This window comes from Vipera berus (genome assembly GCF_964194415.1).
Source record: "Vipera berus genome assembly, chromosome: Z".
Lineage (NCBI taxonomy): Eukaryota > Metazoa > Chordata > Lepidosauria > Squamata > Viperidae > Vipera > Vipera berus.
In genome coordinates, this window is record NC_138205.1 from 44,110,223 (window position 1) to 44,137,921 (window position 27,699).

Sequence of the window (27,699 nt, forward strand, 5' to 3'; positions counted from 1 at the left end):
AATAGATTTAAGGAATTAGATCTGATAGACAGAGTGCCTGAAGAACTATGGACAGAGGTTCGCGACATTGTACAAGAGGTAGCAACCAAAACCATCCCAAAGAAAAAGAAATGCAAGAAAGCAAAATGGCTGTCTGAGGAAGCTTTGCAAATAGCTGAGGGAAGGAGGGAAGCGAAAGGCAAGGGAGAAAAAGAAAGATACACCCAATTGAATGCAGAATTCCAGAGAATAGCTAGAAGAGATAAGAATGCCTTCTTAAATGAACAGTGCAAAGAAATAGAAGAAAACAATAGAATAGGGAGGACCAGAGATCTTTTCAAGAAAATTGGAGAAATGAAGGGAACGTTTAATGCAAAAATGGGCATGATAAAGGACCAAAATGGCAGGGACCTAACAGAGGCAGAAGAGATTAAGAAGAGGTGGCAAAATTACACAGAAGAACTATATAAGAATGAGCTTAACGTCCCTGATAATCACAATGAGGTGGTCACTGACCTCGAGCCAGACATCCTAGAATGTGAAGTGAAGTGGGCCTTAGAAAAGCTGAGCAACAACAAAGCTAGTGGAAGTGACAGTATTCCAGCTGAGCTATTCAAAATCTTAAAAGACAATGCAGTAAAAGTGCTACACTCAATTTGCCAGCAAATTTGGAAAACTCAACAATGGCCACAGGATTGGAAAAGATCAGTTTACATTCCAATTCCAAAGAAAGGCAGTGCCAAAGAATGTTCAAACTATCGCACCATTGCACTCATTTCTCATGCTAGTAAAGTCATGCTTAAAATCCTACAAGCTAGACTCCAGCAGTATGTGGATCGAGAACTACCAGAAGTGCAGGCAGGATTTCGAAGAGGCAGAGGAACTAGAGATCAAATTGCCAACATACGCTGGATCATGGAGAAAGCTTGGGAGTTCCAGAAAAACATCTACTTCTGCTTCATTGACTATGCTAAAGCCTTTGATTGTGTGGATCATAACAAACTGTGGCAAGTTCTTAAAGAGATGGGAGTACCAGACCATCTTATTTGTCTCTTGAGAAACCTATATGCGGGCCAAGAAGCAACAGTGAGAACTGGACACGGAACCACTGATTGGTTCAAAATTGGGAAAGGAGTCCGGCAAGGCTGTATACTGTCGCCCTGCCTATTTAACTTATATGCAGAGCACATCATGAGAAAGGCAGGGCTAGATGAATCAAAAGCTGGAATTAAGATTGCCGGAAGAAATATCAACAACCTAAGATACGCAGATGATACCACTCTAATGGCAGAAAGTGAAGAAGAACTAAAGAGCCTCTTGTTGCAGGTGAAGAAGGAGAGTGCAAAACCTGGGTTGAAACTTAACATTAAGAAAACCAAGATCATGGCATCTGGCCCTCTCAATTCCTGGCAAATAGATGGGGAAGAAATGGAGGTAGTGACAGATTTTATTTTCCTGGGCTCCAAGATCACTGCAGATGGGGACTGTAGCCAAGAAATTAAAAGACGCTTGCTCCTGGGGAGGAAAGCCATGGCAAATCTAGACAGCACACTAAAAAGCAGAGACATCACCCTGTCAACAAAAGTGCGTATAGTCAAGGCTATGGTCTTCCCAGTTGCAATGTATGGCAGTGAAAGTTGGACCATAAGAAAGGCTGAGCGCCAAAGAATTGAGGCCTTTGAACTCTGGTGCTGGAGAAGACTCCTGCGAGTCCCTTGGACCGCAAGGCGATCAAACTGGTCAGTCCTAGAGGAGATCAATCCTGACTGCTCTTTAGAAGGCCAGATCCTGAAGCTAAAACTCAAGTACTTTGGCCACCTAATGAGAAGGAAGGACTCACTGGAGAAGAGCCTAATGCTGGGAAAGATCGAGGGCAATAGAAGAAGGGGACGACAGAGAATGAGGTGGCTGGATGGAGTCACTGAAGTAGTAGGCGTGAGCTTAAATGGACTCCAGAAGATGGTAGAGGACAGGAAGGCCTGGAGGAATGTTGTCCATAGGGTCGCGATGGGTCGGACACGACTTCGCAGCTAACAACAAATGGAAGAAATCTTCGTTTTCCTTAAAAAAACATGCAGCAAAATTATGCAGTAATGTTTGCTGGAGTTTAGGCAACACTATAATACAATAAACTCTTTGCCGCAAGACTTGTTTAACTAGACAAAAGATGACTAGACCAAATGTTAATACATTGCTATTAAAATGTTGAAAAGCAGAGAATCACTGAAAAATGAACCAGTTTTTCTAAAAGTTTAGAATTTAAGGAGATCCTTGTTTTTAAAAAGATCTTATTATGCTTCTATATAAGTAATTATAATCTGTTTAACCTTCCTAGTTCTGGTCAAAGAATGATGAACACTTTAGTTCTATAAGTGAACTTCATAAAAATACCCATTCATACATCATGATCAGATGTGTTTTGTTTTTTGAGAAAACTCAGTATTTAACTATACTTCAAAATCTGGCTGATTTTGCAGTACAGATGCACATTGAGTCTCTCAGAAAATAACGGAGTAATTTTGCTTTCATATCAGCCCTATTCTGTGTTCACCCCGAATTATGTGAGAGGAGAACTCATATTTGTCATGGCTCCTGTGCCCACACATGTTACATTCGAAAGGGTCACGGAAACCATGACATCCCATATGGATAGTGAACATAACATAATCCAAGAAAAGAACACGACAATGATCACATCGATAGAATCCAACGGGTTCACCTTCTTTGTTGAAGACTTTCAAGACATCACAAGGACAAATGGTTGGTTGTCTGAACATGTCATATGCTCTAGGAAGTTCCTTGAAAGTCAGGAGTCCATTCCTGGCCTGCAAAGGAGGAGGAACCATTTGATTTTGAAGGTAGGCATGATTCTGGTTCTCTTCTTGATTGTTATCTGAATCTGCAGAATGTTGACCACTATTACTTGGAGAAAGGCCTTGTTCAGTAGGTATCTTGTCCCTTGGTTGGGTGTCACTTTTTTCCATTTTTTGTGGGTTATTATTAGGCATTTCAGTGTGAGTGAATGTAAGGGGGTACAGGCTGCTGATAACAGGCACCATCTCTGAAGTTGGAGCAGCTGAGGTCTGCACAAGTGGGCGCACTGGTTCTGCACCAAGATAGCCAATGGCATTGTTGAAGGCTTGCTCTGCCATGCATCCTGGCAGCATAGCCTCTCTCTCCTTTTCATATAAAAAGCCATGGCTGTAATTCATTTCAAAGTTGGGATGTTTTTCTCCTATGAAAGAAAATAATACTTGAGGAGTTAGAAAAAAGGTTTCAAAAACAGCAATATTTGCGATGGATGAAGGAGGCCACATCTTTGAATCTCAGATGTGCAGCATGTACATTTAATAAACAAATACTTTCTCCATATTTTCTAGCTTGGTTCAAGTACTGGAAAATTACCTTTAAAGTAATACAAAAAAGGAAAAATTCTTTGGCAGGTAAATGCTGTACAATATAGAAACCTGTATTTCAGAAATAAAATCATGGAATCAGAGTTAACAGTTTCATCAAAACTGCTGACACAGCCAACTTTTTAACCTGCAGCAGACAATACTTTCATATTAAAACTTTGTAAGCTACACAATAGAAACTAGAAAAAAACCTTGAGATATTTATCACTGGCAGAACTATGAGTCAAGGACCTCCAGTATTTGGTGGATAGGAGTGAAACCATACGCTCACGTTTCTTTAATAATGTGCTTGAGAGTGCTGACAGCTTATTGCCAATCTCAAGACCCATCTGATAGTTCAAAGGAATTTTAAAAAATCCCCGCAACATGACATTTCATTATGACTCATAATACCTATTCTAGAAAACATGAATCAAATAATATTCTTAAGCTAGGTTCTCAAGGGGCATCCTGAATATATGTCAATACATTTGCCATCCCTCCAAGTTGCTGAGATATGAGCAAAAGGATGCTGATATACTAAGTTGCTTGGAACTGAGTGATCATTTCTGTGGTAAAACTGAGAATTGTTTGCACTTGTTGAATATTGGCCAATGTGTGCCTGAATGTACCATTCTTATCTTTACCATTAGAAGGAAATGCCCCATATGGTACTAAGGCTGCTGCTATAGTCTATCCTGTCCTTATCAAAAATGTACTATGCAAAATCATTGAATGACCAAAGCCATGTTGGGCAGTGGAGGTCAATTTTTATGGGGCCATCTGTGATGAACATGGTATATGGAAAATTCCAAATGAAAATGAAATGAAAAATGAAAAATAAATTGTGTTTTTATGAAAATAAGACAAATGATATAATGTTTTATATATAATATAAAAGTAGTCTGAGTTGAATTGGTAAATACTTGCAGGGAAGTAAAGATATATATGTAATTATGAATAAAAAGGCTGCAGAAATGTCTGAACTAGAGTCATTTAAGTTGCTATGAGTATGTATGAGAACAGGAATTTATAGATTGGTGTTAATTGCATCTTATGCTCCACTGAATGGTGATAACCGAAAAACTACAGAGGAGTTTTAGGGAGAACTGTGCAACCTTTAAAATAAATGTGATTCAGAGGAAAATATTATTCTCTGAGGTGATATGATTGAATGGGTGAAAAGAAGATGATAAAAGAATACAGAAAAAGGATTGGGATGAATGAGAACAATGATTAAAATTTGCTTAGAAGTTCTGTTTGTTTCTAATACATAATTAAGCATAAATTTATTCATACATACTTATGTCAAAAAAATAATATTAGCCTAAAATCATAATTTATTTAACTCTATATAATGAGAAATTGAGAAAATTAGTGAAAGATACAAGAATAATGAAAGGCTCCAAACGAGGAACAGACCATTTTTTGTTAGTTCATAAATGGTTCTTTAAAAAAAAAAAGACATAGGAAAGAAAGAAGTAAAAAATCTTAGAGCTGAAGTAAAAACCTGAGGGAAAAGAAAATGCAAATTATGTAAGGAAAAAAAAGAGAAGAAGATAGATTAAATTCTCAGCAGAATGAACATAAGTTAACAAGGGAAAAGAACATGAATACCGCTTAGAACAGAATGAAAAGAATTATGTTAGAGACTATAACAGAAATATCTAGAGTTACTCTAATGATCACTGTGGAAAAAATGTTGGGTGGGATGACGGTGGAAAAGATTGCGGAGGAGGGAAAAATGCATTTAATGGGGATGCCACTGCACTCAAATAAGACACAGCAGAAATAACTGGACCTTGCTTACTTGCCCCAGGAACAGGCATCACCCAAAAGTTTCAAAGATACTTCATTAATCTCAAGAGATGTAGCATAAAAGGCATAGACATAATAAAAAACACTATCCTGATTTTAAGATAATCTATTCTGCTATTTTGCCAGGCTATACCAGGAAAAGAGTTTATTTATTCATATGAGCTTAAATGGACTCCAGAAGATGGTAGAGGGCAGGAAGGCCTGGAGGAACGTTGTCCATAGGGTCGCGATGGGTCGGACACGACTTCGCAGTTAACAACAATTCATATCCCACATTTCTTATTTTCACAAATAACTCAAGGCAGCAAACATATTTAACATATTTTCCTCCTCCTATTTTACCCAGTGCAACAATCCTGTGAGATGAGTTGGGCAGAGATAGAATGACTAGCCCAAAGTCACTCAGCTGGTTTTCATGGTGAAGACAGAACTTGAGCTCACAGTCTCTTGCTTTCTGGGCAGGTGTCTTTTTTTAATATATATATAGACAATGGCTAAAATGATGATGATGTTTATCAACATCAAATAGATCTAACATTGAACATACAAAAAAATCCACCCTAGCTGGATGCTGGAAAGAAAATAATATTAAAAAAATCTTATAAATTTTTCTCCCCTTACATGATGGCTCTAGAAATAATTATAAGGTTTCTCGTGTTTTTTTTAACAAGAAAAATATATGAACAAATATTTCAGAGGAGGCAATCTCTCAGCATCTAATCAATATATATATTGTTTTTGTTGTGTTTATATATATAAAAGAACAGTCAATAGATTAACCCAATCATTACATAATCTTCAAATCCCTCTGTTAATTGTTTAATTTATAGAAAGTCCACAAACAGCTCCAGTCTCTTATAAAGCTGTCTAATCCATTGTCTTTAATCAATTTATTTGAAACTGCCTTCTGAACTCACTTTTGTTTCTCTTTATCCAGTTTAATGCCTGATGCCCAGAATTGGAGCAGAACTCCAAGCTAATAAGTGTACATTATTTCCCATCACATAGGTGTAATGCCTTTGTTAATGCAATCCAAAACAGCATTAGTCTAATTATGTGTTTCATCATAATTTTTGCTCATGTTCAGCTGGTAGTGTACTAAAAACTCTAAATCATTCTCAGAGGCATGGTGGTCAAGTCTGATTTCCCCAATCATGGATCTATATATTTGATGTTTTCTCTGATGCATCATCTGTTAGATACAACTAAATGTTCAAGTCTGTCAGTGTTATTTAATTTGTGGGGCTCTTTTTCTCTAATTTTTTTAGCCAATCACCACTTATTGGCATCTACCAATTTAAAAAGTTTCCATTCCATCCAACAGGTCATTTATAATAATATTTAATAGCAGGTGGCCAAGGTCAGAGCTCACTCAGTATGTTTCTTCCAATGAATAATCATTTAGTATTCTTTGTGTGAGCCTTTCATCTAAATCCTCTGCACTGCAGAACTGCAGAATCTCTAGCTCACACTTATCCATCTTGGGTGCAAGAATGTAATGAGAGGTTTTGCTTTTGCTAAAGACGGTGCTCAATGTCTGTATCACCTAACAGTATCAGTTTTCCCTTTAATATTCCATTTTCTACCAAGCTAAGGGATTACTCTGTCATGAAAAAGGGACAGACTGATATTTGTTCTTGACAACCAATTCTGAGTCCTAATAATCACAGCATTGTTTCTATATCTTCCAAAACATACGTCTTTATAATCTCTTCTAGTATCTTTCCCAATGCAGGTATTAGTTTGTGTGTTTCATATTACCTGATGGTCTGACTGTTTTCCAAAAGAATCAGCTTGTACATTTAGCAAATTATTACAGAAAATTGCGTGACACACATATGACCAGCACAAAGAAAAGCCCCCCCCCAAAAAAAGATACAAGTCCCAAATAACAGAAGTTGCAAAATAGTAGTACAAAAATGAATATTGCACTCCCATTAAACAGCAACAGGTCTAGGCACCCAAGTGGGAAGGAGAATAACAGATAAAGAGTGGAGTCGAATGAGAGTGAAACTGCAGCTTTAACTTCTGAAGATGGAATCAGCAGAACAGTTAAGTTCTTAGAAAAAAAATAATGATTACAGAGATTAGAATGAAGCAGGAAATTGTTTTTCCTGTGACATTCTAGGGAAGTAAAGGTTGGACGTTAAAGAAACAGAATAGAAAAAGTACTGATACTTTTGAACTATGGTATTGGACAAGATTCCTGACAATACCATGGATAGCCAAAAAAACAAAACAAACAAAAAGGCAGGCACTGAACAAATCAACTCAGAGTTCTTATGCAAAGCACAATTTACCAATCTCAAACAAGCATACTTTGGAAACATTATAGATCTCTGGAGAAGTCTATTGTGCTAGGAAAGGTGGAAAGAAAGAGAAGGAAATGAAAGAGAAGATGAGTACAAGTAGCAGGATGGATTGACTCAATTTTGGTCACCACGATGTAAAAAAGATGTCAAGACTCTAGAAAGAGTACAGAGAAGAGCAACAAAGATGATTGGGGGACTGGAGGCTAAAACATATAGGGAACGGTTGCTGGAATTGGGTATGTGTAGTTTAACGAAGAGAAGGGTGAGGGGTGACATGATAGCAGTGATCCAATATCTCAGGGGCCACCACAAAGAAGAGGGAGCCAAGCTATTCTCCAAAGCACCTGAAGGCAGGACAAGAAGCAACAGGTGGAAACTAGTCAAGGAGAGAAGCAACCTAGAACTAAGGAGAAACTTCCTGACAGTTAGAACAACTAACCAGTGGAACAACCTGCCTCCAGAAGTGGTGAATGCTCCAACACTGGAAGATTTTAGGAAGAGACTGGACAGCCATTTGTCTGAAATGGTATAGGGTTTCCTGCCTGAGCAGGGGGTTGGACTAGATGACCTCCAAGGTCCCTTCCAACTTCTTCTTCTTCTTCTTTTTCTTCTTCTTCTTCTTCTTCTTCTTCTTCTTCTTCTTCTTATTATTATTATTATTATTATTATTATTATTATTATTATTATTATTATTATTATTATTATTATTATTATTATTATTACAGGAGCAATGGATGCACTGACAGAAGACTTGAAAGATCAAAATAGAGACAGATAGTCTTGGAGAAAACCAAGAACCTGATACCAACTTGGTGGCACATAATCAATCCTATGTGGAACTTTTCAAAGATTTCTTCGATTTGATGGACAGCTTGGGGGGGGGGCTAGCTGATATATGGAGGTAGAAAAACAGTAATTCAAAGGATCCATTTCAAGTCTGGACCTGATTTAGATTTCAAAGAACTTGGCTACTGAGGTTTATACCATATAGATATTATCAAACATTTTTTAGGATTATAATCTTGTGAGTTTGGTTTATAAAAGAAAACCAAATTATTTTAGATGGAGACTAAATGAAATGTTGCTACAGAAAGAAGCAGTAGCAAAGGATTGTAAAAAGAAATTAAAATAAGTTTTTGAAAATAATGTAGGTAAAGGCACTAATTTAAGAATAGTTTGACATGTTGGTAAAATTTTTATTATATATTATTTAATACAACATAATAGTGAACTTAAAAAGAAGAGCCAAGAGAAAACATAAGCTATTTTGGATGAAACAAAGAGGGGGAGGGAGGGGAAACAAGTAAACCAGGAAAATGACTAGCATGTAAAATATAAAAATAAGAAGAAAATAACCTAGAGTCACTTGGTTGAGTTAGAAACTGAATGAGTGAATGAATGAATGAAATGATAAGAAAGAGATACAGTTCTAATGGACAATGCATCCATACAAAAAACATCCCATAAATAGTATTCCAATTTATATAAAGGAGATGATATCTTACTAAAGAAAATAGATGAATATCTAAAGAAATAAAGTTTATCAAGGGTTGCAGAGGAGCAAAAACTATATTATGAATGGACCTATAACAATAAGAGTTGCTGAAGTTGCTGAAGATATAAAAAAAATTAAACCAGGAAAGGTGCTTGGACCAAATGGATTGCCAGGTTCTTATGTTTTGAGGATGAACTTTGACAACCTTTACAAAACACAATGAATTTTATCTTACTGGGAGGGAAAATCCTGGAGACTTGGAAAAGGACCAATATAACACCAATGTAGATTTTTACATAAAGGACAGTTAAAGGACAATGTTACAAATTTGTTGGATATTTTGGAATATTTAGAGCAACATAATGAAAAACAAGCCACACTGATTTTCTTAAGATCTAGAGAAGACTTTTGACAATTTGAATTGGGCCTCTTTGTTCAAGGTTTTGAAAGATATGCATTTATACATGACATAAGCATGAATAATTGTTAATGAAAACAATGGAACTAACAAAACCATGTGAAATACAAAAAAGAACAAGACAAGGATTCCCACTGTCTCTTCTCTTATTTATTCAAATGAAGATTTGAAAAGAGATTTAAAAGTTAAGGGCTTTTGTACATAATTTGGTGTTGGTTCTGGAAGATCCTCTAAAGAGAACTGAAATATTAATGGACAAATTAAAATTATTTGGTGCACTAGCAGCTTTTAAGAAGGTAAAATATCTGGATGTCATTAGGTCAAATATGATTGCATGTTATTTCAAAATAGTTATGTTAAGACATGGAATGAAATTAAATGATACATTAAGATGTGGGAAGCTAAAATTGTTGCTGGAAAAAAATTCTATGATAACAATGAATGTTTTGCTTAGAATGATGTTTTCATTTCACACAGTACCTGTTTTGATAACTCATGCACCATTTAAACAGTGTCAGAAGGATATGTCTAAATTTGTGCATGGAGAAAAAAAATAAGTTACATACAGTATAAAGTATTATAAGATGCAAAGGAGAGAAGAGGATTGGCAGACCTGATTTGAGATTGTATTTCATAGCTCGCTTTTGGTCTGGATGAGAAACAGAAGTATACGACCTAAGATGTGAGTGGCATGGATATTTGTGACACAATAAAGTCAAGGTTAATAGGGATTTTAAAAACTATTATATTGGATGCACAATATTAAGAATATGGAATATGGACATTCAGGTTGTGCCTGAAAACACCTTTGTGACTGTCAGCACAAGAGGCATTTTATAAAGAGATAATAGGCAAATGCAAATGGCTAACTTATCACAAGATACCAGAATCTGGACAAGAGAAATATAATATAAAATCAAGAAAAGAACTGGTGGCAGAGGGATATAGTTTTCAATAGTTTCCTTATTTGCAATTATTAAAAAGATTTAAAGTAAATAAAAGAGTTTGGGATTTTGAAGATTGTAAGACTGACTTTGAAATAGAATTAAGTACATGTAATTGCTAAAATGTATAACATTTTTATTGAAACTTGAAACAGAAGAAAACAGATGAACAAATGCATGATAAAGTAGCCTTAATTTTTTGGTTATAATATGCAGCTGTAACAATGGAAAATATATGGATGAAAGGACTGAAATTAACATTAATCTTAAAGAGAATTTTTATAAAATGATGTACCATTAGTATATATCACCAGAGAAATTGTCTAGAATGTTTAAAGGCATTCCAAATCTATGCTGGAAATATAAACAACAAGAACAGATATTTTACATTTTGATGGACCTGTAAAAAAAAGCTACAAAAATTCTGGATTCAGATATACATATTAATTCACAGGATTTTAAACATTAATGTACAATTGAGACCAGAGGTTCTTCTTTCAGGATTAATGGAGAAACGCTTGGGGAAAAAAGTCATGGAACTTTGTTTTGGTACGTTAGAATTGCAGCAAGATTACAGTATTGTATGCACATAAATAAAAAGATTTGACATCAGCCACAATGGACGAATGGATGGAGAAGATGATGGAAGTAGCTGAGATGAACAAATTCATTTATTTGATCAGAGAAAAGACAATATTTGTTTATTGCTAACTGGAAACCCCTTACAGACTTCCTTGTATGAAAGAGAAAAAAACTTGTGATTTATGATTTTGATGATTAGACAGAATAAATCATAGAAAGAAGACAGCTATGTTGTAATCATAAAGTAAGAGGAAAATTCATACTGTTATACTTATAACTGCTGTGAAGAAAATCAGAAGCTACTTTTTGTATGGTTTATCTTCATACTTTTCTATTTTTCTCTTTGTTTTCTTTTATTTTTAGTTTTGTCTTTGATTTGTTTTCTTCTTTTCTTTTTCTCACTTTATATTAATTTATATTAGTCTTTATCTTATTTTATAAAAACTCTCTAGCATAATTATATCAAGAAGGAAGTTGGCTTTGTAGTCTTTACAGATATCTTATCTTGTTTTTATACTGACTGTGAATCAAAAGTTTGATGTTTGTAAATACCAGCATATGCTGATAGGTGCAGTGGGAAAAATAGAGAACAGGTTTAAAATGATCTTCCTTTCATAGAAGTTACTTAGATCACCAGATTAAGGTAAAGGTAAAGGTTCCCACACATATGTGTGCTAGTCGTTTCCAACTCTAGGGGCTGGTGCTCATCTCTGTTTCAAAGCCGAAGAGCCAGCGCTTGTCTGAGGACATCTCCGTGGTCATGTGGCTGGCATGACTAGACGCCAAAGGCGCACAGAACGCTGTTACCTTCCCACCGTAGTGGTCCCTATTTTTCTACTTGCATTTTTACATGCTTTTGAACTGCTAGGTTGGCAGAAGCTGGGACGAGTAACAGGCACTCACTCTGTTACGCGGCACTCGGGATTCGACCCGCCAAACTACCGACCTTCTGATCGACAAGCTCAGCATCCTAACCCACTGAGCCACCGCGTCCCTTATCACCAGATTTTTGGCATTTCTGCTCAATAGACAAGATGACTAACAATGTCTAGGCCACTATATGTTCTTCTTTATCAATTGGATCTGAACAGCATGATAATTTTGCACATAATATAAAAGAAAATGATGCAATAAAAGAAAAATAATGCAATCAGATGTACATTAAAATGCATTCAATAAAAAGCTAGGAATCATGTTGCTTCAGCATTCAGGTGACAGCAGGCCAGCTAGAGAGGTACACAATACAGGTAGATCTCAACTTACTGCTCAAAATTTATGGTGGTGAGATATTTGTTAAGCGAGTTTTGCCATTTTTTGCCCCATTTTGCAACATTTCTTGTCTCACTTGTAAAGTGAATCACTGCAGCTGATAAGTAAGCAACACAGCTGTTAAGTGAATCTGGCTTCCACATTGCCTTCACTTGTCAGAAGGTTGCAAAAGGTGATCACATGACCTTGGGACACAGCAATGGTCATAAACATGAACTAGTTGCCAAGCATCAGAATTTTGATCACATGATCATGGGCACGCTGCAAAGATCCAAACTGAAAAACGATCATACGTCACTGTTTTCCGTGCCATTTTAACATTGAACACTCACTAAACGAACTGTTGGAAATCAAGGATCATCTTTAGTACCTTATAGGCTCTGTACTTGTAACCTGCCACAGTAAAACACACATTATCACTGATTTAAAATACAGCATTCCTGCACCCATCCCTCTGTACTTATCATTCTTCAAGATTAGGGTGGTTCTCTGTATTTTATTTTCACAGCAGGAAGCTCATAGCAGATCAAGGGTTTGTACCTCCAAATGCTTTGATTTATTGACCTCTGCTGGAGGAAGAGTTATTGATTACGTATAGAACATTAAAATCTGTAATGTTGAGTCAAACTTTGAATCTCCTCAGTTCTCCAAGCACAACAAAAATAATCTGCTTTTTTGCAACTATCACATTTTGGATTCATCTCCAATATTTGCAATGAAGCTTGCACAGCAGAAAATCTGTGTCACTGCAAATACACTCTGATCAACACATTCTTACACAGAACCATATCTGAAGTTTAATATATGGCACCACCAAACAGTTTTGCATAGCTTTTGATGTAAATAACGGAGGGAGGTCTTTGCGGTTAAGGTGAACAATTGTTCCCCCTTCATTTTTGCGAAGTCAGAGGAAAAATATTAGATCAACTTTTTTTTTAGTTCAATGACAAAGACAGAAACAGTAAAAAGGAATTATAGTTGTAAGATCTTTAGATAAATATATAGTATTATAGAGCTCTTTATATAATTGTGGTGGGCTTAATTTGGGCGTGGGGAGCAGGGAAGAAAAGGTTTGGACATATATGTATCTTAAGAAACAATGTTTCCTTCTATTCTGAATGGAAATAGAATGATACACAAAATCAGAGGTTAAAGATAGAAAAATTCATCTAGTTCTAAGGGCTAGTGTGCAAAGATTTATATTATGTCATTTAGATCAAACTCTGGAAGAGGTATGCCTGTGATTTAGTGGGTTTTTATGAATCTTCAAAAGTTAAATGAAGTTGCTACCAAAAACTACCCAAACAAATGGCCAAAGCCTTTAACACTGTACTAAAATCCACACTGAGAATATTTAATAGGCTCCTATCAAGTTGGGTAAAAAGCTGAGAAGTCAAGTAACCACCATTTTTTCCATTTGAGAAATATATTTGATTTGAAATGGCCTGTATAATTAAAAATATTTTTTTCTCTCTTACACTCTGGTTAGTATGAATTGTATATTCAATTTATTTCGTATTTGATATTATAAAGTTCTTAGGAAATATTACAAATCCTAGAAATTAAAAAGATATATATATATATATATATATAGATAGATATAGATATAGATATAGATATAGATATAGATATAGATATAGATATAGATATAGATATAGATATAGATATAGATATAGATATAGATATAGATATAGATATAGATATAGATATAGATATAGATCCCCTTCATGGATTACTGCCTTGTCGTGGCGAAGGGGCTTGCGTAATTCAATGAAGCTATGAGCTATGCCGTGCAGGGCCACCCAAGACGGAAAGGTCATAGCAGAGAGTTCTGACAAAACGTGATCCACTGGAGAAGGAAATGGCAAACCACTCCAGTATCTTTGCCATGAAAACCCTATGGACAGTACTAAAAGGCAAAACGATATGATGCTGGAAGATGAGCCCCTCAGGTCGGAAGGCGTCCAATATGCTACTGGGGAAGAGCAGAGGACTAGTACTAGTAGCGCCAGAAAGAATGAAGCGACTGGGCCAAAGCCGAAAGGACGCTCAGCTGTGGATATGTCTGGTGGTGAAAGGAAAGTCCGATGCTGTAAAGATTTTTTCTCCATAGGAACCTGGAATGTAAGATCCATGAATCAAGGAAAGCTGGACGTGGTCAAACAAGAGATGACAAGACTAAACATTGACATCTTAGGTATCAGCGAACTAAAATGGACAGGAATGGGTGAATTTAATTCAGATGACCATCAGGTATACTACTGCGGGCAAGAATCCCTCAGAAGAAATGGAGTAGCCTTCATAGTCAATAAAAAAATAGGAAAAGCAGTACTGGGATACAATCCTCAAAATGACAGAATGATCTCAGTTCGAATCCAAGGCAAACCATTCAATATCACAGTAGTCCAAGTCTATGCCCCAACCACCAGTGCTGAAGAGGATGAAATTGACCGGTTCTATGAAGCCCTACAGCACCTTATAGAACTAACACCCAAAAATGATGTCCTTATCATCATGGGGGATTGGAATGCTAAAGTAGGAAGCCAAAAGATAACGGGAATAACAGGCAAGTTTGGCCTTGGAGTACAAAATGAAGCAGGGCACAGGCTGATAGAATTTTGTCAAGAGAATACGATGGTCATAGCAAACACTCTTTTCCAACAACCCAAGAGACGGCTTTACACATGGACATCACCAGACGGTCAACACAGAAATCAGATTGACTATATGCTCTGCAGCCAAAGATGGAGAAGCTCTATACAGTCAGTAAAAACAAGACCAGGAGCTGACTGTGGCTCAGACCATGAGCTTCTTGTTGCAAAGTTTAGGCTTAAATTAAAGAAAGTAGGGAAAAGCGCTAGGCCAGTCAGGTATGAATTAAATCATATCCCTGTTGAATATACAGTAGAGGTGACAAATAGATTTAAGGAATTAGATCTGATAGACAGAGTGCCTGAAGAACTATGGACAGAGGTTCGCGACATTGTACAACAGGTAGCAACCAAAACCATCCCAAAGAAAAAGAAATGCAAGAAAGCAAAATGGCTGTCTGAGGAAGCTTTGCAAATAGCTGAGGAAAGGAGGGAAGCGAAAGGCAAGGGAGAAAAAGAAAGATACGCCCAATTAAATGCAGAATTCCAAAGAATAGCTAGAAGAGATAAGAATGCCTTCTTAAATGAACAATGCAAAGAAATAGAAGAAAACAATAGAATAGGGAGGACCAGAGATCTTTTCAAGAAAATTGGAGAGATGAAAGGAACGTTTCATGCAAAAATGGGCATGATAAAGGACCAAAATGGCAGGGACCTAACAGAGGCAGAAGAGATTAAGAAGAGGTGGCAAAATTACACAGAAGAACTATACAAGAATGAGCTTAACGTCCCTGATAATCACAATGAGGTGGTCACTGACCTCGAGCCAGACATCCTAGAATGTGAAGTGAAGTGGGCCTTAGAAAAGCTGAGCAACAACAAAGCTAGTGGAGGTGACAGTATTCCAGCTGAGCTATTCAAAATCTTAAAAGACGATGCAGTAAAAGTGCTACACTCAATTTGCCAGCAAATTTGGAAAACTCAACAGTGGCCACAGGATTGGAAAAGATCAGTTTACATTCCAATTCCAAAGAAAGGCAGTGCCAAAGAATGTTCAAACTATCGCACCATTGCACTCATTTCTCATGCTAGTAAAGTTATGCTTAAAATTCTACAAGCTAGACTCCAGCAGTATGTGGATCGAGAACTACCAGAAGTACAGGCAGGATTTCGAAGAGGCAGAGGAACTAGAGATCAAATTGCTAACATACGCTGGATCATGGAGAAAGCTAGAGAGTTCCAGAAAAACATCTACTTCTGCTTCATTGACTATGCTAAAGCCTTTGATTGTGTGGATCATAACAAACTCTGGCAAGTCCTTAAAGAGATGGGCATACCAGACCATCTTATTTGTCTCTTGAGAAATCTATATGCGGGTCAAGAAGCAACAGTGAGAACTGGACACGGAACCACTGATTGGTTCAAAATTGGGAAAGGAGTCCGGCAAGGCTGTATACTGTCGCCTTGCCTATTTAACTTATATGCAGAGCACATCATGAGAAAGGCAGGGCTAGATGAATCAAAAGTTGGAATTAAGATTGCCGGAAGAAACATCAACAACCTAAGATATGCAGATGATACCACTCTAATGGCAGAAAGTGAAGAAGAACTAAAGAGCCTCTTGTTGCAGGTGAAGAAGGAGAGTGCAAAACTTGGGTTGAAACTAAACATTAAGAAAACCAAGATCATGGCATCCGGCCCTCTCAACTCCTGGCAAATAGATGGGGAAGAAATGGAGGTAGTGACAGATTTTATTTTCCTGGGCTCCAAGATCACTGCAGATGGGGACTGTAGCCAAGAAATTAAAAGACGCTTGCTCCTGGGGAGGAAAGCCATGGCAAATCTAGACAGCACACTAAAAAGCAGAGACATCACCCTGCCAACAAAAGTGCGTATAGTCAAGGCTATGGTCTTCCCAGTTGCAATGTATGGCAGTGAAAGTTGGACCATCAGAAAGGCTGAGCGCCAAAGAATTGAGGCCTTTGAACTATGGTGCTGGAGAAGACTCCTGCGAGTCCCTTGGACTGCAAGGCGATCAAACCGGTCAGTGCTAGAGGAGATCAACCCTGACTGCTCTTTAGAAGGCCAGATCCTGAAGCTAAAACTCAAATACTTTGGCCACTTAATGAGAAGGAAGGACTCACTGGAGAAGAGCCTAATGCTGGGAAAGATTGAGGGCAATAGAAGAAGGGGACGACAGAGAATGAGGTGGCTGGATGGAGTCACTGAAGCAGTATGTGTGAGCCTAGATGGACTCCAGAAGATGGTAGAGGACAGGAAGGCCTGGAAGAACATTGTCCATAGGGTCGCGATGGGTCGGACACGACTTCGCAACTAACAACAAAAATAGATATAGATATAGATAGATAGATAGATAGATAGATAGATAGATAGATAGATAGATAGATAGATAGATAGAGATAGAGATAGAGATAGAGATAGAGATAGAGATAGATAGATAGATAGATAGATAGATAGATAGATAGATAGATAGATAGATAGATAGATAGATAGATAGATAGATAGATATAGATATAGATATAGATATAGATATAGATATAGATATAGATATAGATATAGATATAGATATTCAGTAAGGGGTTTTTTTTGCCTTTTTTCTCTTTTTCAACAAATTATTTCAGATATAGTTCAACAAATCACACCCCCATTAATATTCTCCCAATACAATTATCAGATGCCTAAAATATCTTGCATTATAATAAACATATTTTTAAAAGCCAGTATTAATGACAATGATATTATTTTATTATAAACAATCATGCTAATCAATAAGTTTTAATTGTACAAACAACTGATGTGACCTAACAATCATAATATTTATTTTAAAAAATTCCCTACTGAATCAATATTCAGTTTATCTAATTAGTAAATAGTAGAAAATGATTCTCAATCAACAAACAGAACATCTCTGCAGTAACTTTACTTTTAACACTGCTTCATCTTGCTCTCTGACAATGGTAAAGAATGAGACATTTTACTTTTGTGGCAGTTTATTCTATATTTCAAAAAATTTATTGCTCAGCTTTTGAAAATTCACAAATACTTATCAATGAAAGGCAGTCGGCTAAAACCAATTTTGCTAAAAATATTTATTATAATGTCTATTTCATGGAGGAAGAATTAATGCCCCCCCCCAATATAAGAGAAAGGAGACAGAACTATTTGCCTTGAAGTAGCTGCATATACTTTGGTACCAGGATCTTTTGTATTGCAGCTGCCTTGATTAGTTGACATACTGTGAAATCAGTGACAATTCTCAGTCTAATGCTTTGTGGTCTGAAAGAGTCATATATCATCCAGAAACCTCTGCTCTGTATATTTCAGGGGCTGGTCTGCATGTGCCAGGGATACATATAAAACCATTCATGTCATTGTAAAGAGGGAAGAAGGAAATACAGTAATGGCTCTTCCTTATTTGATATATTACAGTTGTCTAACAAATGCAAGTTTATGAATTTGTTCGTAAGAAGAAGAACCATGTCATATTTCCACTGCTTTCAATGACTATACGCAAAAGAGAGTCCATTAAAAAACATCCTTACCAATAAATTTCTGTGGCATGGAACGTTTTCGTTTGGCAACATTGCTTGCTAAGCGGTCCAGGACAAGGGCCCGCTCAGTCCCCATTTCACTTCTGATGTGCCTTCTCTCTGAACTTTCTAGATTGGGAAAATCAAACAGAAAAATTAGAATGAAGTCCTTAAAAGCAAGTTTTAAAGGAAGACCTACACGCCCACAACTATTCATTTAGCAGAGCTGCATGGGATTAATTGTGTGGGTTTTTTTTCTTTTCTTCTGCCTCTCTTATTCTCATACCTCCGTTTCACTAATGTGGTCAGCAGAGCTGGAGCAAAACAGAAGACACATCCAAATTTTGCAGTTCTCAGGTTCACAAAGCCTCACAGAATTAACATCTTGATTATACACTTCCTCTTGTTAATGAACAAGACCTGGTAATTTATGAAACACAGAGGAAGATATTGTCCCACCCAAATTTCCATCTGATTTTTGAGAGCAATAACAAGACACCTATAGAATGGCCCCTGAAGATGTAAGAGGCACGGGCGCATGGTGAATATTCAAACCCTTGAAATGCCGATCCACTGAGATGAAATCTTACTATCGCCACCTATGAAATATCAATTATTACCATAATAGTAACAGTAATATTCAAGATTGCAGTATATTATCACTAGGCTATATGTAGAAACTTAATAAGAATAGACTGCTCGAAGACTATTCCATGTACAAGGGATCATGGTAATAATGATTATAGCAGTAATATAAGCAAAAAATAAACTCGCACAACAAAATTTCATGGTGGCTGGGTTAATAACACATGCTAATTTCTATCTACAATGCATTATTCTCTTAATTTCAATGAAATAGTATATCATATTTTGTTTTATTAGGGTTTAGAGCACCATGAGGACAAAACAACAGAATGTAGGGGGTTTCTTGGTTGGGAAATGTTCTTATTACATTTTATTACAATGAGCCGCTCCACAACCAAACCAAGGAGGTAGGTTTGTAAATGGAATAATTGCCATAATAAAACTGCCCCATTTTTCCATTTTCTTAATATTTTGTGAGTCTTAGTGAATGTTTCCATTGCAGCTATATTCCAACTCCTTTCAGTGCAGTAGCACATGGCAACCCCCTCCTCCTCCAAGGATAACACTAAAACCATTTTTTTCATTCAGTTATATGTCTTCATACAAAATGTATAAAACTGAAACCTTGTAGCATTGGCGTAAACATGTCAATTTGCTTTGGTAGGCATAGGGGCAGGCTGCAGTCATGTAAGAAGTGACTTTCATATGCAGATGAAAAAGTAAAACTATTGAAATTGTGTTTTAGTCAATTTTAGACTTCCTGCATAGATAAATAAATAAATTGGTGTTTGCAGGAATTTGATGGCACTGGTCATTTTGACAGTCCAGTGGAATGGGGGATTGGCCTTGTGGTGATGGGCTGTCTAAGAAACCCTAGGGAACAGGTGCCAGGCCACCCCCACACTCTCAGATACTTTTACCTCCTATCATTTGATGTTTTGCTCCTTTATTAACTTTATAAACAGGACATAATTTTAGCTGAGAAATATAGTACACTGACATTAGCAAGAATTTCGTAATCTGAGTTGATCATAATTTTGAAAAGCCGTTGTCCAAGCAAGTTTCCAGTCTCTTGAGATTGGCTTCAGTCCCAAACTATTTATTAAATTCTAGAATTTGCCTACACTTTAGATGAAATGTTCTTATTTTGATCTTGACTGAATAAATATAATTTTTGCAATAAGGTGATTTTTCCAAGTGGGCTTTCTTTTTTTTCCCTCTCCAAAAATATTCCTATTGCCCATTTTTTGAAGCAAAACCTTGTATTATAGTCTTTTAATTTATCTAATATTTTTTTAAAGTTCTGAATAAAAAGCTTCCTCTCCCTCTCTGTTGCAATCCTTTATAAATTAAATAAAATGTCCCCTAAAAACAAAGATACATCTTGGAGAAGAAAAGCTTAAATACATTTTTCTAGATTTTTTTAACCACAGTATATTTTTATGAAATGGTTTTTAAAAAAAATATGTAAAACAGACAATATCTGGGAGCACCTTTAAAAAAGTATGGTACAGACATTGGATTTATCAATCATTACTCTTGCCAGATTACCTATATCTAATTTTTCATTAGTGGATTATAGCAAGGCTGCATCTGTAATATATTTTGTAATATATTTCAGCAATGGGGTAGGTGAAGTACCTCATGCTGTTCTGATTAGCAGCTACTTACTGTAAGTATAACCATAATAAGTAAATACATAGAACAATCAACAATCATGCTCTAACATCAACAGATCTGCTTCAAGATGAACTGATCAAACTGAACTCAGGAGTGGAGTGTAACGAGGTTCAGTCCTGTATTTCAATGATTTTTGGCTGAGGAAAGAATTAATGCTTATCAGATCTGCTGATAAAGCTCTACAACAGCTTCTCAAAGTATTTGTCAAAAAATTTGAGGAGTTGTAAGATCATGGATTGGGAGATTCCTGAGAGCATGTCTTCTCAGCAGTTCCTCATGAGCAGGCTTACCACTTCAATGAAAACTTTTGCAAAGCAAAAAATAATATTATACTTCCAGAGCCTATATAAAGATTAATGTTTTTTTGTTTTCTTTGTAGTTTCACTTTTTCCCCCCACCCACCTCCATTACATTTGACTTTTTAAGGAAGAATAATCATGCCTTGAGCAGGACCATCAATTCCCATCTTAGAATTATGAATGAGGAAGAGAGGCAGCTATCAGAGTACAGGGAAGAGAAAGTTCAAGAATAGGGGACAAGATTTTAAAGTATCAGAGTCTAAAGGAAATAGATGATCATGCAGTGACTTTATGGTACTGCGACTATATGGGGGGAAAAGTACCAAACCCAGTTTAAAGGCTGTAGTGGTTTGCAAGCTTTAGTATTTAAGAGCAGGTGATTTAAAGGAAGAAGTTCATGATTGTAAAAGCTCAGGGGGAAAACCCCATCCATTTCTATTCTTTTTTTTTTTGGACTTTCTTGAGTTAAAAGTAGGGAGAGAGTAAGTTACAATAACATAATCACCTGATCCACACACCAATTAAAATCAGTGTGGGAATTAAGTTTTTGCCTATATTTGTATTTTGTCTCATAAATTAATAATATAAAAATGTGTTATTTTATTTGAAAATAAATATTGCTTGGTTTGGGCTTCAGAAATAAGCAAATTTATCCTGGACATTTAAAAGAAACAGTTTTAAATCTCCAATGATTTCTAAGTTGTGAAGTTCTAGCATTTTTTTTTTTTGATACGTGAGTTATTTTATAAATAAGTAGTATTTTTATTTCTTGCCCAATCCTAACCCAAATGAAATAATTAGTTTTATTCATGTATTGGGTTATGCAAACCCATTCATCATGCTAGATCACTGTATTTGAGAACCTCTGTCTAGAAGACTGAAACAATATTTCAATCTTTACAAAGTCCTGTTAGGGAACAACAATCAAGTGCATCAAAGAGACTGGAAATGTGGCTTAGCAACAATATTTATTTAAAAAACCCCAAACATTAATTTAATTTAATTTAATTTAATAATATTTATATACCGCCCTTTTCCCGAAGGACTCAGTAATTAGTCAATAGCATCTGGCTGCAGAAACATTAAGTCCAATTTTAGGGTACATCAACAAAGGTATAGTTTCCAAAACTATAATGTAGTACTTCCACTTTATTCCACATTAGGCATCCCTCATTTTAAGATCTGTATTCAGTTTTGAGTGTATCACTGCATTTTAAAAAGATAGAAAAATCTGGAGGGGGGTAACTTGGGAATTAGAAACTACATCCTCTTCACAGCAATTGAAAGAATTGAAAATATTTAGCCTTGAGAAATAAAAAGTGAGTGTAGCTAAAAAAAAAAGTTCCATTAAAAGTCTAAGCAGGTGTTACACAGAAGATGGGGAGAGCAGTAAGTCTCCTGTTTGTTTTGATATGAAATTTATTTGCATTCCTGCCGTAGATGAATTGCACTTAGTGCCCAAACTCTATCACCATTTTATAATATAAAATAGTTATGCATTTCAGTCCAGTGTCTCTTTTTTAAATTAGAAAAATAAAACAAGAAGTTTGCAAAACAAAAGCAATACATTACAATGCAGAAAAGAATCTCATAAGTCTTTTTTGTTTAATTATTTGAATGACTGTTGATACTCTTAACATTCTTTCATCAGACCTGAAATAACACTTACCAATTATATTTAATGCAATACTAAGGTAATCTGTAGTTGTGGTTTTCAAAATACGTTCTTCTGAGTGCAACAGGTTTATCAGTAGTTTCTTAATGAGAAGATTTATAAAAGCAGACAAACTTGCTAAAAAGTAGTGTCCTTCAGATATTTTCCTTTGTTTGAAAGATAGGAACAAATGCTAAACATGCTCGAGGTCACTCATTCAAAGCAAAAGCACACTCAGAAACCACTTCATTCTAATATGTTAGGACTTAAAACACAGAAAATCTTGGAATACCATCCATTCAAAATTTCAGCTCCTTAGGTTAAGCATTGTAAGAAGAGTTTACTGGGAGGAGTTCAAAGACCTGTCAAACTAGAGATTTTGTTCTTCACAGATGCCAGATTGATGGCTCAAAGACTCATTGCTGTCTATGCCAAGAGTAGCTAAGATGACTATGATCTGCCCCACTGGAAGAGGTTTATCAAGAAAGAAAGAAGTGCTTTAAAAGCTTCAAATACAGAGACATAATACCGTACCATAATATTGTGCCTATTGCTCTGTAAGTTCTCCCTTGACATGTTTTGTCAACTCAGTTTTAAACTCAGAGGTATTTGAATTGGCTGTGATAGTAATCATAAAAATGGGACCAAGGCAGATTACTTTATTTGCCAACTTGCACTTTACACAGCAAGTGCTATTGAAGGAATAGGGCCATCAAAACACGCATTTCCTAAGTCGTGCTTTGGAAAATTTGTCAGAACTGGTGAGGGGGAAGAATATGATTAATCACCACTGTGGCTTTTTGTTTCTTTCTTAGGACATTATCTTGACCAAAAAAAAAAAGACAGTCCCACTATACAGCACACTATATATCATTCTCTTTGGTGTAGCAGCTAAGACATCAGGCTAGGCCAGGGGTAGGCAACCTCGGCTCTTTTATGACTCATGAACTTCAACTCCCAGAATTCCTGACTCAGCTATGAGTCATAAAAGAGCCGAGGTTGCCTACCCCTGGGGTAGGCACTTAAAGTATGTGAGTTCCAGTCCTGCCTTAAGCATGAAGCCAGCTGGGCCAGTCATTCTCCCAGTTACCACATGTCATGACTGACTTCAAAGCACCAAAAAACTAACAACAACCCCCCAACCCCACCCCCCAAAGTATGCAACTTCATTCCTATTTTCAATTCAAGGACTGGGGTTGCGGGAGAATAATGCACATAACTTTTCAGAAATGCCTAATCCTACGTTAAATTTTGTTTTGTAGTTGAGATTCTTTTGTGTATTTCTAAACTTCATAAGACTATCCCAGCATTGAAGCAAACGATTGATGCCTTTGATAAAATAGCAGGATACCCTATACAGTAATTTGTTCCAAAATCAGAATTAATGCCTATAGGTGAAAATTTGGTTAGCCATTCATTTAAAGAACATCAATTCTATATTTTTACCATATCCATTGAATATCTAGGTATGTGTATATCAAAGGATATAACTCAGTAGTATCATATAATATAAATAAAATACAAAGAGAGGTTTCTTCAGATATCAATAGTGGGAGCCATTAAACCTTGCCCTTTGGGGAAAGGTAAATGAATATTTTTCACAAATTATTTTATATTGCTTTATATAGTATTAAATATATACTGACCAACAATCAGTGTTAATTTTCCAATTTGGGCAATTTTGGAATTCTTTTCAAATTTTGGAATATTGGTTGGAATGGACAATATTAGGATCTAAGTATACTAAAAATGGAAAATCTCTTGAAACAATTGCATCAGTTAGAAAAGTATGGGATGTTCACTTTTCCTTAATTTCAAAATATTCAAAAATCCACACCAAAATCCAAACATCTTTTGGGTGACCTTTTCTGTGTATGTTTCCAGTCCCCCAAAAGAGTAGATACATTTTCCAAATATGTATGTATTTTTTTGCCCATTTTTCATCTCATGCACACTTTGTATATAGTTTTTTTAATTGTAGAATGCATTGCAATGGCTAAAAGACTTTTAGTTTTTGGGAAGTTATTTCACTAAATCTTACTTCACAAGTGATCTCTGTTGTACTTGAAGCACAACATACAAACAGTTCAAGAAGTTAACTGATTACTTAATTAGTTCTGAATAATGTACAATCTCACAGTACATATTTCTTTCCATGTGGCTTGCATATTAGGGGGAAAATGCTCAGATCACATGGAAAATATTAATTTACTGGAGTTGTCTTCAAGCAGTATAATTTCAATAAGCTCCACACTAAAGAATATGCACACAAGTTCATCTAAAAAAATCAGCTCTGTTTAAGCTGACTTAATGTAAATGCAACTAGACAAAAAATCCTTCTTGACTTAAAACTAGAGATGGATAAATCTGTCACTTGTGTTGTAATGTATTGGCCATTTCTGTTTAAAATCACTTGCTTAATGTCTGATCACTTGCTTAATGTCTGACCTACTTTTTCTGTGTTATGTAATGGCTGCTGTTACTGAGCCAGACTTGCTGTCTCCAAGCTGATAATTAGGTTTGGGGCATGAAACTGTTACTTTAAGCCTATTGGTCACCACCTAGAGGCCAACCATATAAATAGCTGTGTAGCAGCCATTAGCTTGCTTGTGTTTTGAGTTAATCAACTTGTTAGCTGTTTCAACACCTCATCTTGCTTAATGCCTAAAGAACCAAAGATATAACAGTGGCGACGAAGGTGGGATGTGCTGCTTCATCACAAGAGTCTGAAATCACTAGGGAGTGAGGCCAGCACAAAGCTGACAGGGACTGCATTTCCCCCCCTCGGTCTGCCAACAAGACACGCTGGAGACCACCATGCCCTAAGGATCTGTCTTAGGGCCTATGCAGAAGCCAGCAACACAAGGCAATGCGAGCAACAAGAAACGCAAGCAACTTACCATGGCAAAAGTGGGGAAATTCGAAGAGTTCAACATCACACACCCCGAGAGATGGGCGTCCTACATTTCCCGCGTCGAAAATTACCTCCGGGCCAACCAGGTCAGCGAAGATGGGCTGAAGGCTGCAACCCTCCTCTGCATGTGCAGCCCAGCCACCTTTGACATTGCCGAGAACCTGGTCATACTGATGCCGCTTGAGTCCGTCACCTACGTGGACTTGAAGAAAAATCTCCGAGACCAAATTATCCGTCATAGCGTGGAGGCATACTTTTGAGCAGCGGGAGCATCAGCCCAGCGAGACAGCCACACAATTCATCACCACTCTTCATCAAGCATCCCGACTCTGCAATGTTGCAGATCTGGAGGAGAGACTAAGAGACTGCTTAGTCTGTGGACTCTGGAACAGAGAGCTCCCAACAAAAACTGTTCGCCAAGGAGACTCTCTCACTACAAGAGGCCTTGAAGGAGGTCATGGTGAACAAAGCCACCAGAGGGGCCGTTAAAGCCCTGCAGCCCTCCAAAAGCACTTCAAGCACTGAAGCCATCCACCATGAGGACGCCGAACGGATGGAGGACACCGACTCTGACTATGAGGTCGACAAGCTACAGAAGCACAAGGAGAAGGGACCACGGCCAGTTGACAAGGCAGTTCAATTCCTTAGATGCATGGGCTGTGGAGGCCACCATCAATGCGCGGAATGCCGATTCCAAACAGCAACGTGCTGGGCATGTGGCAAACCAGGCCACATCACCGCCATCTGCTGAGGTCACCCGAGGGACCATCAGCAGGAAGACTCATTGAGGAGAGGTACCGGGGCCATGGGGCAACACCAAATAGGGTTCTGCTCCAGCTGGAGGAGCATGTTCCTCATTGGTGCCTACTGCCCACTTAAACAGAAGCTTCGACTTCAGGTCACGCTTCAGGGAGTTCCATGCAAAATGGAACTGGAAACAGGCTCAGCCATGTCCATCATCTTCATAGGAACTTTCCGGCACATATGCAACTGCAGCAACAGAGGGGTCAAACTTCGGCCATCTAACCTTCTGCTCATAGACTTCCAAAACTCCCAAGTGGTGGTCAAGGTGAAGGCACATTTCTGGTGAATTTCAAGGGGTTTACAGGTCCACTAGATGTTGTAGTGGTGGAAGGCCAATGCACGAGCCGCATAGGGCTTGATTGGTTTGATGCATTGGGCATCCAAGTAACTAGCATTCACCAAACACACGGGGCAGACTTGTCTTCAGTCTGCCAAGAGTTCGTGGATGGTTTCAATTCAAGCCTAGGAGAGTACAAGGGCCCTCTGATAGCTTTCAAGCTTGATCCCCTGGTAACACCAATCCGGGTCAAGCCTTGTCAAGTGCCTTTCACTTTAAAGCCCAAAATCAATGCAGAGCTGGACAAGCTGGTCAGTCAGGCGTTATTGCAGCCCGTAGATAGTGGGGTGTGGGAGTACATAGTAACACCACTTAAGGCCAATGGAGAAGTATGCATATGTGCTGTCTATAAGTGCACCATTAACCAGGCACTTCAACAGCATGCATACCCAGTGCTAGTTTTCAACCATATTTTGGTGTCTTTGCAAGGTGGCCGCATATTTGCCAAATTAGATTTGGTGCAGGCCTATCAACAGCTGCCAGTGGACAAGGCCACGGCAGACGCCCAAACCATTGTTACCCATTGGGGGGGCCTTCAAGGTCAAGCGCATACAGTTTGGGGTGAGTATAGCCCCAGGGATTTTCCAGGGAGTAATGGAGCTCACACTCAAGGGCATTCCAGGGGTCTGCCCCTATTTTGATGATGTACTCATTGCCAGGGAGTCTACAGAAGTTCTGGCTGAATGGCTTAGAGCCATCCTTCAGCAGTTCCGCACAGTGGCACTTAAATTAAAAAAAGAAAAGTGCAAGATTGGGGGAGAGTCAACTGAGTTCCTTGGGTTCCGCATTGATGCCGACGGCATTCATCCTGTGGATTGAAAGCTGAAAGCAATTTAGCAGGCCCCAAGCCCTAGGTCCAAAGGGGAGCTTCAAGCCTTCTTGGGCCTTCTTAATTTTTATCACGCTTTCCTCCCACATAAGGCCACAGTGGCAGAGCTGTTACACCAGCTCTTAGACAAAAAGGCTCAGTGGCAGTGGACCAATGTCCACAAAAGTAGTTTCCAGGCAGTCAAACCACTGCTCTCCTCAGTGCTCACTCATTTTAACAAAAAGCTGCCAGTCTGCATCATGT

General features: G+C 37.4%; 1 protein-coding gene across 1 annotated transcript in view; it reads right to left on the bottom strand.

Moving 5' to 3' along the window:
• Positions 1-2,390: 2,390 nt before the first annotated feature.
• Positions 2,391-27,699, bottom strand: part of IKZF3 (IKAROS family zinc finger 3) — a 59,944-nt gene continuing 34,635 nt past the window's right edge. Inside the window, exons 7-8 of the mRNA XM_081345663.1 lie at positions 18,367-18,483; positions 2,391-3,214 (exon numbers count right to left, since the gene is read on the bottom strand). Coding sequence (XP_081201789.1) covers positions 2,505-3,214; positions 18,367-18,483 — 827 coding nt within the window. The 3' untranslated portion in view covers positions 2,391-2,504. The remainder of the gene's footprint in view (positions 3,215-18,366; positions 18,484-27,699) is intronic.